Raw genomic sequence first — 16,248 nt, forward strand, 5'->3', positions numbered from 1 at the left:
GTGCACTAAAGAAACACCACCCAAGTTACGTGCAACTTAAAGGGATAGTATCTGTTCTTCATTTTGCTTCCCTTGTATTAATCCTTTGAGGGACTACAACATTCATCTTTTCCTCTTATAATAATAATTATTAATAATAATAATAATAATAATAATAATCTTTTCTGACTTAAAAAGTCATTGTGGTGTACCAACTGGGTCCCAGCAAGCGCACAACAGATTCCTCACTGCATTTAAAGGGACGTTGACTACCCTACTTAAAGGAGCTCCTTTCTATTTCAGGTTTAAACCTTACCATCAGATCCCGAGGGCCCAAAGTGAGCTAGTTCCATCTTTGATAGTTTTCCTTGCTCAGCGGGGACTAGAAGCACCTCAGGTTTGAGGTTTTGGATTAACTTCTGAATAGCAGGCCTGCCAACACTGATTGAGATTTTACTGTATGTTTTCTTTTCTTTGCTTAGAGTTACTATGAACAGTAATTGTCATTACGCACACATATACCACTTTTTCCTGTTTGACTAAGCTTACATCCAAGTTTAATATAAACATCATATCGGTTCACTCCAGTCTGTGTGTGAGTCTATTTTCTAGTGATAATTTACTCTGGTCAGAAGAGTACTGTGGTGGCAACAGGGGTTGGGCTTTCAGAGAGTGGCTCAGAGCGAAAGGGAACCCGAAAATAACTCACTGAGTCCTAATGGGGTAGTGCTACACACTTATAAAGGCAGTTTTATCTCAAGAAGACTGGGACGTACTGGTAATATATTGTAGGAGGAACCACAGTGCATCCAAATGTGTTGGATACCCACAGCAGCCAGGGATCAGCAACACCTGCAACAACGATATAGGCCACACTGCCCGATATACAGAGAGCAAATAAAAGTCGACTCTGCAGTCTATATGAAATACAATCATGGAAATGTTAAACATTAGACTAATGTGTCTATCAATTTTACATAAAATTAGGCTGTATTCAGAACTGTGTGTTTTATAATGCATTTTACCCTGCGTTATCGCAATGCTTGTTGATGTTATGCCATTCAGTTTGGATGACACCCCTATGCACCTAGCCAGTGAATTATCTATGTGCTGTGGTACACTGTATAAAAAAAATGCTGCATTTCCTTTAACACCTGGATCATGGTACATTGACAGCCCTTTAGAAATGAATGGGCTGTCTTACAGCAATGCGCATTAATGCACAGAATGCCACATCACAATGCAGATGTCCTTGGTGTTGAGCTGGACATATAGGGGGTTATTTACTAAAACTGGAGAGTGCAAAATCTGGTGCAGTTCTGCATAGAAACCAATCAGCTTTCAGGTTTTATTGGCAAAGCTTAATTGAAGAAGCTGAAGTTAGAAGCTGACTGGCTACCATGCACAGCTGCAGAAGAGTCAATAGTAATTTAGTAAAAGTTCCTGATGAGCCCAGTGGCCAAACGTTTTTCAGTGGGTGGCCCTGTTGGCCGCCTCCCGCCTGACTACCCTCAATTGAAAAATGAAGGAGCCAGGCGTAAATTTGCTGGCCCATCCAATCAGCTGCATGATTGTATTTCGATGATTGTATGATTGCATTTCCATGATTGTATTTCGTATAGACTGCAGAGTCTACTTTTATTTGCTCTCTGTATATCAGGCAGTGTGGCCTATATCGTTGTTGCAGGTGTTGCTGATCCCTGGCTGCTGTGGGTATCCAACACATTTGGGTGCACTGCGGTTCCCCCCACAGCTGCGGGCACTGTTTAAGTATTTTGACAGCCAACGGGGCCAGATGTCAAAATATAATAGATGCAATGAGAGAATCATCCATCCATGCTATAAAGCACAGACTGAATGGAAACAAAATCTACATATGAATAGGCAGCTTTGGAAACACCACACCTTCAACATTTCTTATATTGTTTGGGCACATTTAACACCTGTAATAGCATAAATCTCCTAGATTGTAAGCTCCAAGGAGCAGGGCCCTCGAACCCCTTGTGTACTGAATTGTATTGTTACTGTACTGTCTCGTGTATTGTCTCCCATTATAATGTAAAGCGCTAAGCAAACTGTTGGCGCTATATAAATGCTGTATAATAATAATAATGACACTTTTTTAATATTTTTTCCTCTCCAGAACCTGTTTGTTAATGTGTAAAAATTTTTTATTTTAATCCACATCTTCATTGATCAATAAAGCAGCAGTTTGACGCCTTGTTTTGTTCTAGGTGCGGACTAAGGCTGTAGATATTCCTGATCACCGGCAGACTGTAGGTTCCCTGACCTTGACAGCTTACAAGCCTCAGAGCGGATCTAAAAACTACCTCCACATTGACCTCCCAGCAACCTCGGTCAAACCGGGTGAAAACTTGCAAGTTCAGTTTCATATGAAGAATGAAATCCTGAGTGTCCAAAAAAGCGTCACCCACATCACCTACTTGGTAGGTAGAGCCTTCAAACTGTCTATTCTATTGTAAAACAAATTACATTTGTTTATCGACTTCTCAACAAGTTGTGGACACTGGAGTGATTCAGGCGCCCAAATAATCTACATCGAAGGGCACAGGCGTGTGTGCTGCACCCTGTTCTTCTTCCCTGTACCTATCCTTACCATACCTTTACAGGAGGACCTAGCAGGTTTTACTTACCGTCTATACTACCTCACCACCTTGATTCACTCACAGAAATACCTGGGAATACATGACATTCCCCCTGTCTTCCCATAATGCCAATAACCAGCCCTAGTGCTGCCAAGCAGAGTTGGGGGAAGAAGCTTGCTTAGTCTGTATAAGATTTGACAAGCTCAGAGAGCCAAGGCTTATGTAGGGCACAGGGATGGACTGGCAACTCATGGGGCCCCCGGGCAATAGGGGATCATGGGGCCCCTGTGTCCTTGCCCACACTCAAAAAAGCCTATAAAAAAGGTACCAGGGGCATTTCATGGGGCCTCCTACTGACCCCAGACCCTCGGCCAGTGCCCGAGTGCTCTAATGGTCAGTCCACCCCTGGTAGGGCAGCAGGTAGGTAGATATTGTCATGTACCTCATTGGGTGGGCTTAGATGCAGGGGCGAACTGACATCTCATGGGGCCCCCGGGCAATAGGGGATCATGGGGCCCCTGTGTCCTTGCCCACACTCAAAAAAGCCTATAAAAAAGGTACCAGGGGCATTTCATGGGGCCTCCTACTGACCCCAGGCCCTCGGCCAGTGCCCGAGTGCTCTAATGGTCAGTCCGCCCCTGGTAGGGCAGCAGGTAGGTAGACATTGTCATGTACCTCATTGGGTGTGCTTAGATGAAGGGGCGGACTGACATCTCATGGGGCCCCCGGGCAATAGGGGATCATGGGGCCCCTGTGTACTTGCCCAAACTCAAAAAAACCTATGAAAAAGGTACCAGGGGCATCTCATGGGGCCCCCCACTGACCCTGGGCCCTCAGGCAGTGCCCGAGTTTCCAAATGGTCAGTCGGCCCCTGCTTAGATGGTGAGTTTGTCCCCTCTTACTTCTCCAGCCCAAGCACCCCTAGGTAGTGGGACAGAGACTTTCAATAAATGGTATCACACTACGGTGGTTGTGCACTCTCTTCCCTCTCTTTTCCTCTCTGCTGCTTAGATCCATGACCATACTCAGTGATTTATCAAGAGAGCTGCAGTGCCATAATGACTGGTGATCATCACACCATGTGAACTACTAGTACCAGTGTGTCTTTCTGGTGGGAGGAAGTTCTGCCCAGCGCACCAAACTGTGTATTTTTTAGATATTGTCATATCCCTCAATGAGGATCCATAGATGGCGAGGTTGGCCTCTGTTACTGACCCAGTCCAAACACCCCCAGGTAGTGGGACAGAAAGTGCAGTGGTGAAGGAGTGGCAAGAATATTGGTGGATGGTGATGACACTGGTGTCACTGGGACTCATCAACCCTATTGTCACATAGCTGAAAGTGACAGGAGATGTGGGTCAGTGAAAAGAAGAGTACAGGAACAAACCAGAGTCAGCATCAACTTGGCAAGGTGACACCAATATAGCAGGCATTACCAGAGTCAGGAACCAGCAACTTGGGGCAGGCACTGGTAGAGTCACGGTCAGAATCGTAGAGCAAGCCTTGACAGAGTCAAGGTCACCAATTTGGGGCAAGCATTGACAGGGTCAAAATCAGCAACTTAGGACAGGAATTAGCAGAGTCAGGGTCAGCAACTTGGGACAGGCATTGGCAGAGTCAGGGTCAGCAACTTGGGACAGGCATTGGCAGAGTCAGGGTCACAACTTGGAGTAGGCATTGACATAGTCAGGTTCAGCAACTTGAGGCAGTCTCCTGACCCCCGGCTTGTTTGACCAATCTGCGGATAAGTCATATCCTGCTGACCCTGCGTGTGACCTAACTACTCTTCGCCTGCCGATTCTGTACCCCGCTACCCCACGGGACCACTGCTCGTGACCCATCCTGCTAGGTTCCGCCGTCCTCCTCACATCTGGCCCTCCCGGTACCTACATACATCCCCGGAGGTTCCCTCTGCCACTGGTGGGCCTGCTCAGAGGTCGTGACCTGGCCCTGGTCTGTTACAAGTCCATCCCCACCATCAGGGGCCCTGGTGAAAGCACAGACCGGGACTCAGACTCCACGCTCTGGGTAGGTCTGTCCAGTGGGCAGCCGGAGGCACCGCCTGGTGGATTATAACACAGGCATTGACAGAGTCAGCGTCGGCAACTTAGGGCAGGCATTGACAGAGTCAGGATCAGCAATTTGGAACAAGAATTGGCAAAGTCAGGATCAGCAACTTGGGGCAGGCATTGGCAGAGTTAGGATCAGCAACTTGGGACAGGAATTGGCAGAGTCAGGGTCAGCAACTTAGGGCAGGCAATGGCAGTGTCAGGGTCACAACTTGGAGTAGGCATTGACAGAGTCAGGTTCAACAACTTGAGGCAGGCATTGACAGAGTCAGGATCAGTAACTTAGGGCAGGCATTGACAGAGTCAGGATCAGCAACTTGGGGCAGGCATTGACAGGGTCAGAATCAGCAACTTGTGGCAGGCATTGGCAGAGTCAGGGTCACAACTTGGAGTCGGCATTGACAGCGTCAGGTTCAGCAACTTGAGGTAGGCATTGGCAGAGTCAGGGTTAGCAACCTGTGGCAGGCATTGGCAGAGTCAGGGTCACAACTTGGAGTCGGCATTGACAGCGTCAGGTTCAGCAACTTGAGGTAGGCATTGGCAGAGTCAGGGTTAGCAACCTGTGGCAGGCATTGGCAGAGTCAGGGTCACAACTTGGAGTCGGCATTGACAGTGTCAGGTTCAGCAACTTGAGGTAGGCATTGGCATAGTCAGGGTCAGCAACTTGTGGCAGGCATTGGCAGAGTCAGGGTTAGCAACTTGCGGGGTAGCAAGGTACCTGAGTTGCAGGCAGAAGTCATAGTCAGATAACAAGCCTGGGCCAATACGGGTGCAGATCAGCAGACAGAGGAGAACCACAAAGGAGTCAGGGAACAAACCGGAGCAGTAATGGAGTTCAGGATCAGATGTGTTTCTTGTCATGAGTCTTAATGAGCATGCATGTCCACCTGCACACATAGAAACTTGACTATGCACAATTCTGTGAGCATACCTTTGCACACGAGCATTTGCATTTGAACACACTGCAGTCCGGCTATGTGTGCTACTTTAATTTTCCTGACAGATACTGTGGATAATATTTCCAAGTTTACTTTCATGATTCAGTGACCCAGAAGAAGTATGCAGGCCAATAACTCAAAATTCAAGGGCTGCATGTGGAGCACCCTCCTAAACGGGTTGCTTTTTAGGTCAGGTACATTTATTTCTGGTGGCTCTCTTGTAGTAAGGAGTGCAGCATGTGATGCTTTGGGCTGTTCTGGAGGAACTGCTATGGAAAGTTAGGGAGACAGTAGAGTGTCATCAATGTATTCCTTAGTGTTCATGGGAGTATCCCACAGCTCCCTACGCCCTATCCAAGGTAATGTGCAATAAATCTTAAAAAGGCAACCCCTAGACTGTATTCAGCCGGAAGAGTGACTGTTTCTGTGTGCCCGGCTCTTTTCTGAGAAAAGAACCTGCGACAAACCAGCAGCCCTCCCGGGGGTGAGCGCCACACATGCGTGTTCTTAAGTCAGCAATTTGTCAAACGATGTGTTTAAGCCTTTTTTTTTTTAAACTCCTGTTCTGTCTTTTTCAGCCTCCTCATCCTTTGTCTTAGGCTAGGATCACATATGTGAGGGTGATGCCGCTGCGGATCCGCACAAAAATCCATGGACCCGCACCACCTGCACAGAAGAATGCGGACCCGCAGGCGGGTGCCATTAATTATAATGGCACGCCGCCCGCACTGGAAATCTCAACCGCACTGGAAAGATCAGTTCCCTTTTGGGCTGCGGTTTCCAAAGAAGTGCAGGGACGTCTTCCCTGCATGTCCCGGGACACGGGAGTCCATTCAAATGAATGGGTTCTCGTGCCCGCGCAAAATGCGGCCCGCACAGCCATATATATATGGGAACCGGGGGTTAAGGCCCGTACACATGATAGGAAAAATGTACGAGGACCGATCGTGTGATAATCTGATCGTTAGTACACAGCTTTCGAGAGCTGATCACGACAATTCATGCGACAGTATCCGTTGCACAAACATTTTTCTTGTACGATACCAGATCGTGCGATTTTAATTTAATCAGAACAGTAGTCATCCAAAAATACAATACAATACATGACATAACTTTCAAAATTCTTTTCTTTTGTACGAGAATTTTTGTAAGCTTAGTACCCTGTTCATTTTCAATATGGAGACTAGCATGCAAAAAGAAAAAAACGGATGATTATTTGTGTGATATTCTTATTGTGTGTATGGGGCTTTGGAATAGTGACCTGTAAATCACATCCTTTCCACAGATCCTCAGCAAGGGCCGGGTCATACAAGCGCAGCGTGTGGAGCGACAGCCAGAACAGAATGCTATTGCCACATCAATTGTGATCACAGGGGAACACATCCCATCCTTTCGTATGATAGCCTACTACGTGGTGCCTGGCTCCCAAAAAGAAATCGTGTCAGATTCTGTGCGGGTGAACACGGTGAATTCCTGCATAAAACAGGTGAGGCTGGTTGCGAAGGAAATGTATGGAAGTTATGTATATATGATCTTTATTCATTATAGTTCAGAATAAAATTTTAAAAAAAATTACTTTCTTTTTACAGTCAGGTATATATGAAATACTGCATTTTTTGTGTTCTCATTTCCAGGCAACAGGTGGAGCTGCAGACTCATTTTCACATGTTTTCTGTGTTCAAGCTAATATTTAAAGTGTATATATTAGCCAAAACCTTTTTTCTAGTTTTGGATAGAGTGAGGAAAAGTAAGAAACCCTGTTAGCAGGGGTTACTGCTACGTGGGGCACTATTAACCACTTCCCGACCGGCCGTTCTATATAAACGGCCGGACGGTGGCAGTGCAGGGTCGGGTGGCCGTTTATAAACGGCCTCCCTGCACCCTGCTTGTGCGTGCTCCCTGGGTGCGCACAGCACCGCAATCCGGTGCCCGCTGTGTCCTCCGGACACAGCGAAACACCGATCGTCGGACGGGACCTCTGTACGAGGTCCCAATCATGTGATCACTGATTGGCCAATCAGTGATCACATGCAAAGTAGTAAGCAAGATGTCACTTTTGACATCATTGCTTACTACGTGTGAAATCTGTGAATGATCACAGAGGTCACATGGTACAAGGCTATTCACAACAGCCTTGTACCATGTGACAAGCTGTGACCAATCACAGCTCACTCAGTACTTCTCAAAAGACTGCAAGAATGCAGCCAGAGAGAAGGAGAAATGATTGCTTTTACATCCTATATGGGTATAAAAGCAATCAGTGTAAAAAAAAAAAACCTTCATCACCCCCCACAAGTAGTACAGTGTCACTATGGTGACACTGTACTGCTAGGGTGACAGTATGTGAAAAAAAAAATAATATTATAAAAAAATAAAATAAAAATGTAAAAAAAAAAAATTGAAAAATTATAATTTTTGGTTATAAACTAATTTGGATTTTTTTTTTTTACTAAAAAGATAACGGAATAAATTTTGGTCAAGATTTATGATGAAATATTATTTATTAACAAAATTTTATAAAAAAAACACTTTTTTTCAAAATTTTTGGACTTTTTCATTTACATAGCAAAAAAAATAAAAATCCCAGCGGTGAATAAATACCACCAAAATAAAGCTTTATCTGTCTCAAAAAAATGGTAAAAAATTCATTTGGGTACAGTGTTGCTTGACCGCGCAATTGTCATTCAAAGTGTGATAGCGCTGAAAGCTGAAAATTGCCCTGGTCAGGAAGGGGGTAAAAGTGTCCGGTCTGGAAGTGGTCTAAGAGATGTTAATCACTTCCAGTTCTGGGGACAACTTTTTGCCAGACAGGAAGCGAAGGAAAATCTGGAAAAGAAAAACAGACAACAAAAAAAAGCTGAGATTAGTTCTAGCATTCTTCTAACTTAAAAAAAAAAAACATTTGTCTGTGTTGTTGTTGGAGAGTTTTCTTCACTTCCTGTCTGATGAAATGGTTGTCCCTAGGACATTGACTATGAGAAAATCTCTCTATCCAAGTTCGGAACAGCAGTACAACCTGACATGGGATTTAATCCTACTCCATCTAAAACGAAAAACAAAATTTTGGCTATACATACACTTTAAAGGCGCAAATGAATGATTCAGAGCAGCGACTTCCCTCCCTTTTTATCTGTTGCTCAGTTCAATCAATGAGAGTCTGAAAGCAAACAGCTTCTGCTTAGAAAACCCATAATGATCTGGTTATCCTTCTTCATGGGTGTTCCCTGTATTAAAAGTTTATTTATAAAACAAATATTTTATATACAGTATATAAGTGTTTCGCAAAACATTGAAGGCATGCTATGACCAGGGGCGGACTGACCATTCAAGCACTCGGGCACTGCCCGTGGGCCCAGGGTCAGTAGGGGGCCCTATGAAATTGCCCTGGTACCTTTTTTATAGGCTTTTTTGTGTGTTTTTTGAGTGTGGGCAAGGACACAGGGGCCCCATGATCCCCTATTGCCCGGGGGCCCCATGAGTTGTCAGTCCGCCCCTGGCTATGACTGATAACTATTACTGCTCCCTGTGCTCTCTTATACAGTATGAACTGTCAAGCCTCTAATGGGTTGGTGTCATAGCTGATCACATGTGCTGCACCGTAGCAACTGCAGATCAAACAGAGGCTATGATGGCAGCTTCCTTGGCTGTAAAGGATAGGAGGGTTTAGTTCCACTTTAAAATATGCAATGAAAGTAGAAAAAAAATGTATTATAATTTTTTTTTTAGTTAATTTTTAAAGACCCTATAATATAGGCAATTTATATATGTACTGTACAGTGCCTTGAAAAAGTATTCATACCCTTTGAAATTTTCCACATTTTGTCATGTTACAACCAAAAACGTAAATGTATTTAACTGGGATTTTATGTGATAGACCAACGCAAAGTGGCACTTATTTGTGAAGTGGAAGGACAATGAGAAATGGTTTTCAAAATTTTTTACAAATAAATATCTGAAAAGTGTGGCGTGCATTTGTATTCAGCCCCCTTTACTCTTATACCCCTAACTAAAATCTAGTGGAACCAATTGCCTTTAGAAGTCAACTAATTAGTAAATGGAGTCCACCTGTGTGTAATTTAATCTCAGTATAAATACAGCTGTTCTGTGAAGCTCTCAGAAGTTTGTTAGAGAACATTAGTGAACAAACAGCATCATGAAGGCCAAGGAACACACCAAACAGGTCAGTGATAAAGTTGTGGAGAAGTTTAAAGCAGGGTTAAGTTAAATAAAAAAATCCTGAGCTTTGAACATCTCACGGAGCACTGTTCAATCCATCTGTCAGGGCTCCCGGGTATGACCAGAGGTGTGTGACTGACGCAGGGAAACGCAGACTTCAGATATGTTATAAACAATATAATTTATTAACGCTAACAATACAAACATAAACGCAGTGCAATACTAAAACATAACACAGTGCAAACAAACCAAACCAAACCACCCACAGATAACAGTACATACAATGCAAGCGTCGTCAGGCAGGCCGGGTCAATAACAATCGGGCAGGTAGGTACAGGGGGAGCAAGCGGAGAATGGTCGGGGTCACAAGCCAGGTTCAGCAGGTAGCGGGCAGCGTGGTACAGAGGGTTAGGCAGAGGAGAATGGTCAGACAAGCCAGGGATCAGGAGCAGGAGAATGGTCAGACAAAGCCAGGGATCAGAGCAGGGTCAGCAACGAATCAGACAGGAACAGGGACAGGGAACAGGATACAGGGCCCAGGAGAAACACACTCCAAGGCAGAGTCTGCAGGTCTGGCCATCCCTTAAATACACCAGTATAATCAGTTCCAGGTGTTTGACTGGCTGCAAGGTTGAGTCTCTGATTGCTGGGAGCACCCGCTGGCCAGCCCTGGTACTGCAGCTCATAAGGCAGGTGAGTCCCACCATTGCTGGCCAGTCCATTCCTGACAGTACCCCCCCCTCAAGGAGCGGCCTCAGGACGCTCCAAACAGTCCTAGCTGGGCAAAATGTTCCACCTCCCGGGTCTGGTAACTGGCGGGATATCAAAGACTGGCACACCGGGCAGGACTCCGGGCAGGGGCACACCGGGCAGGGGCACATCGGGCAGAGGCACATCGGGCAGAGGCACACCGGGCAGAGGCACATCGGGCTGGACTCCGGGCAGAGGCACATCGGGCTGGACTCCGGGCAGAGGCACATCGGGCTGGACTCCGGGCAGAGGCACATCGGATTACCAGGTGAAGCAGCAGGCACCGGGCCACCAGGCGGAGCAGCGGGCACCGGGCCACCAGGCGGAGCAGCAGGCACCGGGCCACCAGGCGGAGCAGCAGGCACCGGGCCATCAGGCGGGGCGACAGGCATCGGGCCCCCAGGCGGGGCGACAGGCATCGGGCCCCCAGGCGGGGCGACAGGCATCGGGCCCCCAGGCGGAGCGGCGGGCGCCGGGCCCCCAGGAGGGGCGACAGGCATCAGGCCCCCAGGCGGGGCGACAGGCATCGGGCCCCCAGGCGGGGCGACAGGCATCGGGCCCCCAGGCGGAGCGACAGGTCTCGGGCCCCCAGGCGGAGCGGCGAGCGCCGGACCCCCAGGCGGAGCGACAGGTCTCAGGCCCCCAGGCGGAGCGGCGGGCGCGGGACCCCCAGGCGGAGCGACAGGTCTCGGGCCCCCAGGCAGAGCGGCGGGCGCCGGACCCCCAGGCGGAGCGACAGGTCTCGGGCCCCCAGGCGGAGCGGCGGGCGCCGGACCCCCAGGCGGAGCGGCGGGCGCCGGACCCCCAGGCGGAGCGACAGGTCTCAGGCCCCCAGGCGGAGCGACAGGCCTCAGGCCCCCAGGCGGAGCGACAGGCCTCAGGCCCCCAGGCGGAGCGACAGGCCTCAGGCCCCCAGGCGGAGCGACAGGTCTCAGGCCCCCAAGCGGAGCGGCGGGCGCCGGACCCCCAGGCGGAGCGACAGGTCTCAGGCCCCCAGGTGGAGCGACAGGTCTCAGGCCCCCAGGCGGAGCGACAGGTCTCAGGCCCCCAGGCGGAGCGACAGGTCTCAGGCCCCCAGGCGGAGCGGCGGGCGCCGGACCCCCAGGTGGAGCGGCGGGCGCCGGACCCCAGGCGGAGCGACAGGTCTCGGGCCCCCAGGCAGAGCGGCGGGCACCGAGTCACCAGGCACGACATTGGGCTCCGAGTCAACTGGCATGACCGCTGGCACTGGGTCAGACATTGGATCGTCTGGCTGGACAGCGGGCATCGGGTCACCAGGCATCAGGTCATTTGGCTCGACAGCGGGCACCGCGTCATCTGGCAAGGCAGTGGGCTCCAAGTCAACTGGTATGACCGCGGGCACTGGGTCAGACATTGGATCGTCTGGCTGGACAGCGGGCATCGGGTCACCAGGCATCAGGTCATTTGGCTCAACAGTGGGCACCGCGTCATCCGGCAAGACAGTGGGCACCAAGTCACCAGGCACGACAGTGGGCTCTGAGTCAATTGGCACGACAGCGGGCACCGGGTCATCAGGTACCGGATTGTCTGGCTCGACAGCGGGCATGGGGTCATCAGGTATGACAGCGGGCACTGGGTCACCAGGCATCAGGTCATTTGGCTTGCCAGCGGGCACCGCGTCATTTGGCAAGGCAGTGGGCACCGGGTCACCAGGCATTGGATCGTCTGGCTCGACAGCGGGCATCGGGTCACCAGGTATGACAGCGGGCACTGGGTCACCAGGCATCAGGTCATTTGGCTCGCCAGCGGGCACTGCGTCATCTGGCAAGGCAGTGGGCTCCGAGTCAACTGGTCTAATAGGATCATCATGCTGGGTAGAGGCATCAGGCTGAGTGGAGGCATCAGGCTGAGTGGAGGCATCAGGCTGAGTGGAGGCATCAGGCTGAGTAGAGGCATCAGGCTGAGTAGAGGCATCAGGCTGAGTAGAGGCATCAGGCTGAGTAGAGGCATCAGGCTGGGTACGGGCATCAGGCTGGGTACGGGCATCAGGCTGGGTACGGGCATCAGGCTGAGTAGAGGCATCAGGCTGAGTAGAGGCATCAGGCTGAGTAGAGGCATCAGGCTGAGTAGAGGCATCAGGCTGAGTAGAGGCATCAGGCTGAAGAGAGGCATCAGGCTGAAGACAGGCATCAGGCTGGGTACAGGCATCAGGCTGGGTACAGGCATCAGGCTGAAGTGCGGGTGCCGAGGCACCAGGCTGAACCACGGAAGGCCGGTTCTCAGACGGCAGGCTCACCGGTTTGGATACTGGCAGGATGGTATTGGTTGGAAAGAATTTTCGCTTTTTTCTGGTTTTAACTACTGGAGCACTGCAAGTAAACGCAGGTCTGCAAACGAATGGAGCAGCTGGAGACAGAGAAGAGCTGGAGGATGGAACAGAGGAGGGAACAGTTGCTACAGAGGGCTTTTTTACAGGGTTAAAGGCAGGATAGGTGCAGCGAGTGGGAACAGGGTACTGACATGCGGTAGATAGCAGGGCAGGAGGAGCTGTTGGGAATGCAGGAATAGAGCTTTGAGGAAATAGATTAGAAGCAGGACTGGGTTTTTGTAGGCTGACTGAGGCTGGGTGCAACAAATCTGTCCATGTCTGCAGTATGGGTTGAACAAAGCTCCGCTTACACAAAGCCTGTCTGACCAAAGACTGCACTGCGTTTATACAATCCCTTAATACCTGTGGTGAACATGCAGCATAATGCTCCAAGAAGCAATCCACATCATCCTCTAATAACCATACCAGGGACTCTACCTGGTCGGCACTAAATGGCGGCAAAAAGTAATTCCTGCTTTCAGGGGTTCAGATGAAGCCAACTCTACACAAACCTGAATCAAAGGTTGCACCTCAGAGAATTCTGTGCCCTGATCTACTAGAACATGAGCAAGCCGTATACATTCTAGCAGTTGATCCCGGGGATACTCCTTCAGAGTTTGATAAGCATACTCCCTGTCATCAAACACTAGCAGATATAAATACTCAACCTCCTCAAGATCCATCCTTCCCATCAACAAACCAAGATGGCTTCCCTGTGCAGCCACTTCTGGTCAGGATTGGCCTTGGTGTAATGTCAGGGCTCCCGGGTATGACCAGAGGTGTGTGACTGACGCAGGGAAACGCAGACTTCAGATATGTTATAAACAATATAATTTATTAACGCTAACAATACAAACATAAACGCAGTGCAATACTAAAACATAATACAGTGCAAACAAACCAAACCAAACCAACCACAGATAACAGTACATACAATGCAAGCGTCGTCAGGCAGGCCGGGTCAATAACAATCGGGCAGGTAGGTACAGGGGGAGCAAGCGGAGAATGGTCGGGGTCACAAGCCAGGTTCAGCAGGTAGCGGGCAGCGTGGTACAGAGGGTCAGGCAGAGGAGAATGGTCAGACAAGCCAGGGATCAGGAGCAGGAGAATGGTCAGACAAAGCCAGGGATCAGAGCAGGGTCAGCAACGTATCAGACAGGAACAGGAACAGGGACAGGGAGCAGGAACAGGATACAGGGCCCAGGAGAAACATACACCAAGGCAGAGTCTGCAGGTCTGGCCATCCCTTAAATACACCAGTATAATTAGTTCCAGGTGTTTGACTGGCTGCAAGGTTGAGTCTCTGATTGCTGGGAGCACCCGCTGGCCAGCCCTGGTACTGCAGCTCATAAGGCAGGTGAGTCCCACCATTGCTGGCCAGTCCATTCCTGACACCATCATTTGAAAAGGGAAAGAGTACGGCACAACTGCAAACCTACCAAGACATGGCAATCCACCTAAACTGACAGGCTGGGCAAGGAGAGTATTCATCAGAGAAGCACTCAAGAGGCCCATGGTAACTCTGGAGGAGCTGCAGAGATCCACAGCTCAGGTGGGAGAATCTGTCCACAGGACAACTATTAGTTGTGCACTCCACAAATCTTGCCTTTATGGAAGAGTGGCAAGAAGGAAGTCATTGTTGAAAGAAAGCCAAAAGAAGTCTCATTTGCAGTTTACGAGAAGCCATGTGGGGGACACAGCAAACATGTGGAAGAAGGGGCTCTGGTCAGATGAGACAGAAATTGAACTTTTTGGCCTAAAAGCAAGATGCTATGTGTAGCAGAAAACTAACACTGCACATCACCCTGAATACACCATCCCCACCGTGAAACATGGTGGTGGCAGCATCATGTTGTGGGGATGCTTTTCTTTAGTAGGGTCAGGGAAGCTGGTAAGAGTTGATGGGAAGATGGATGGAGCCAAATACAAGGTAATCTAAGAAGAAAACCTGTTATAGTCTGCAAAAGACTTGAAACTGGGGTGGAGGTTCACCTTCCAGCAGGACAACGACCCTAAACATCCAGCCAGAGATACAATGGAATGGTTTAGATCAAAGCATATTCATGTGTTAGAATGGCCCAGTCACAGTCCAGACCTAAATACAATTGAGAATCTGTGGCAAGACTTAAAAATTGACACTCTCCATTCAATCTGAAAGAGTTTGAGCTATATTGCAAAGAAGAATGGCAAACATTTCACTCTCTAGATGTGCAAAGGTGGTAGAGACATCCCCAAAAAGACTTCCATCTGGAATTGCAGAGAAAGGTGGTTCTACAAAGTATTGACTCGGGGGGGGGGGGGGGGGGGCAGAATATAAATGCACGCCACACTTTTCACATATTTCTTTGTAAAAAAGAGTTTGAAAATCTTTTATCATTTTCCTTCCACTTCACAATTATGTGCCACTTTGTGTTGGTCTATCACATAAAATCCCAATAAAATACAGTTACGTTTTTGGTTGTAACATGACAAAATGTGATAAAATTCAAGGGGTATGAATACTTTTTCAAGGCATTGTAAATGTAGCACTACCCTCATGAGGGCCACTGTAGGACATGGACCCCAAATGATGCCCTGACTTTCCAAGCCACACAACACCTCTGACACCCTGGGTTCAGACATAATGCACAAAGGAAACAGTTACAGACACTTGAATGCAGTAATGCAGTAATGCAGTTGAGTCTTTACCAGGGGCGGACTGACAACTCATGAGGCCCCCGGGCAATAAGGGATCATGGGGCCCCTTTGTCATGGCCCACACTCAAAACACACCCAAAAAAGCCTATAAAAAAGGTACCAGGGGCATTTCATGGGGCCCCCTACTGACTCTGGGCCCTCGGGCAGTGCCCGAGTGCTCGAACGGTCAGTCCGCCCCTGGTCTTTACTAAGAATTATTCAATCACTAAACAGTAAATAACGGTTACTAGAATACCTCTTAGGCGTTATATACCTTGCTGGATATTCAAATCGTGACCACAGGTGAGCTTGGAAGAGATAAATACAATAAATAAAACAGGGTTTCAAATATGGTCAGTGGAAGAGGAAAACTTTATGGTGTCATTCTGCTCCCCCAGAATCCAGATTCCACAGGTCCTGAAAACAGCACACTCCATATATTAAATGTATGAGCTATGCTAAGAAAATTTTTAAATAGGGTCCCCCTTTAACATATGTACATGAATAGGGCCTGGGTCCTGGGATTGAGGAGTATCAAGGAGAGTCCTGTTGGAAAGGATGTCCTGGGTCTTCAGATAGCTCAATAAGGACTCAAAGGATTCCTGTGCAATGGCGACCAGCAATACTAGGTATTTTATGTGAATGGTTCCAGGTAAAGGTCACAAACTGGTAAGAAGGTGTGAGGTGTCTCCATGCAGTTTCCTTTAGTGAAGAGTGTACACCAT

General features: G+C 48.6%; 1 protein-coding gene across 2 annotated transcripts in view; it reads left to right on the forward strand.

Annotated features, from left to right (window-relative positions):
- LOC149453942 (complement C3-like) overlaps positions 1–16,248 on the forward strand; it is a 181,863-nt gene that overhangs the window by 69,657 nt on the left and 95,958 nt on the right. For both annotated transcript variants that reach the window (XM_089688009.1, XM_089688010.1), the window contains exons 12-13: positions 2,214–2,426; positions 6,878–7,078. In XM_089688009.1, coding sequence (XP_089544135.1) covers positions 2,214–2,426; positions 6,878–7,078 — 414 coding nt within the window. The remainder of the gene's footprint in view (positions 1–2,213; positions 2,427–6,877; positions 7,079–16,248) is intronic.

This window comes from Staurois parvus, unplaced genomic scaffold (genome assembly GCF_062004578.1).
Source record: "Staurois parvus isolate SC_StPar_1 unplaced genomic scaffold, SC_StPar_1.0 ptg000444l, whole genome shotgun sequence".
NCBI lineage: Eukaryota > Metazoa > Chordata > Amphibia > Anura > Ranidae > Staurois > Staurois parvus.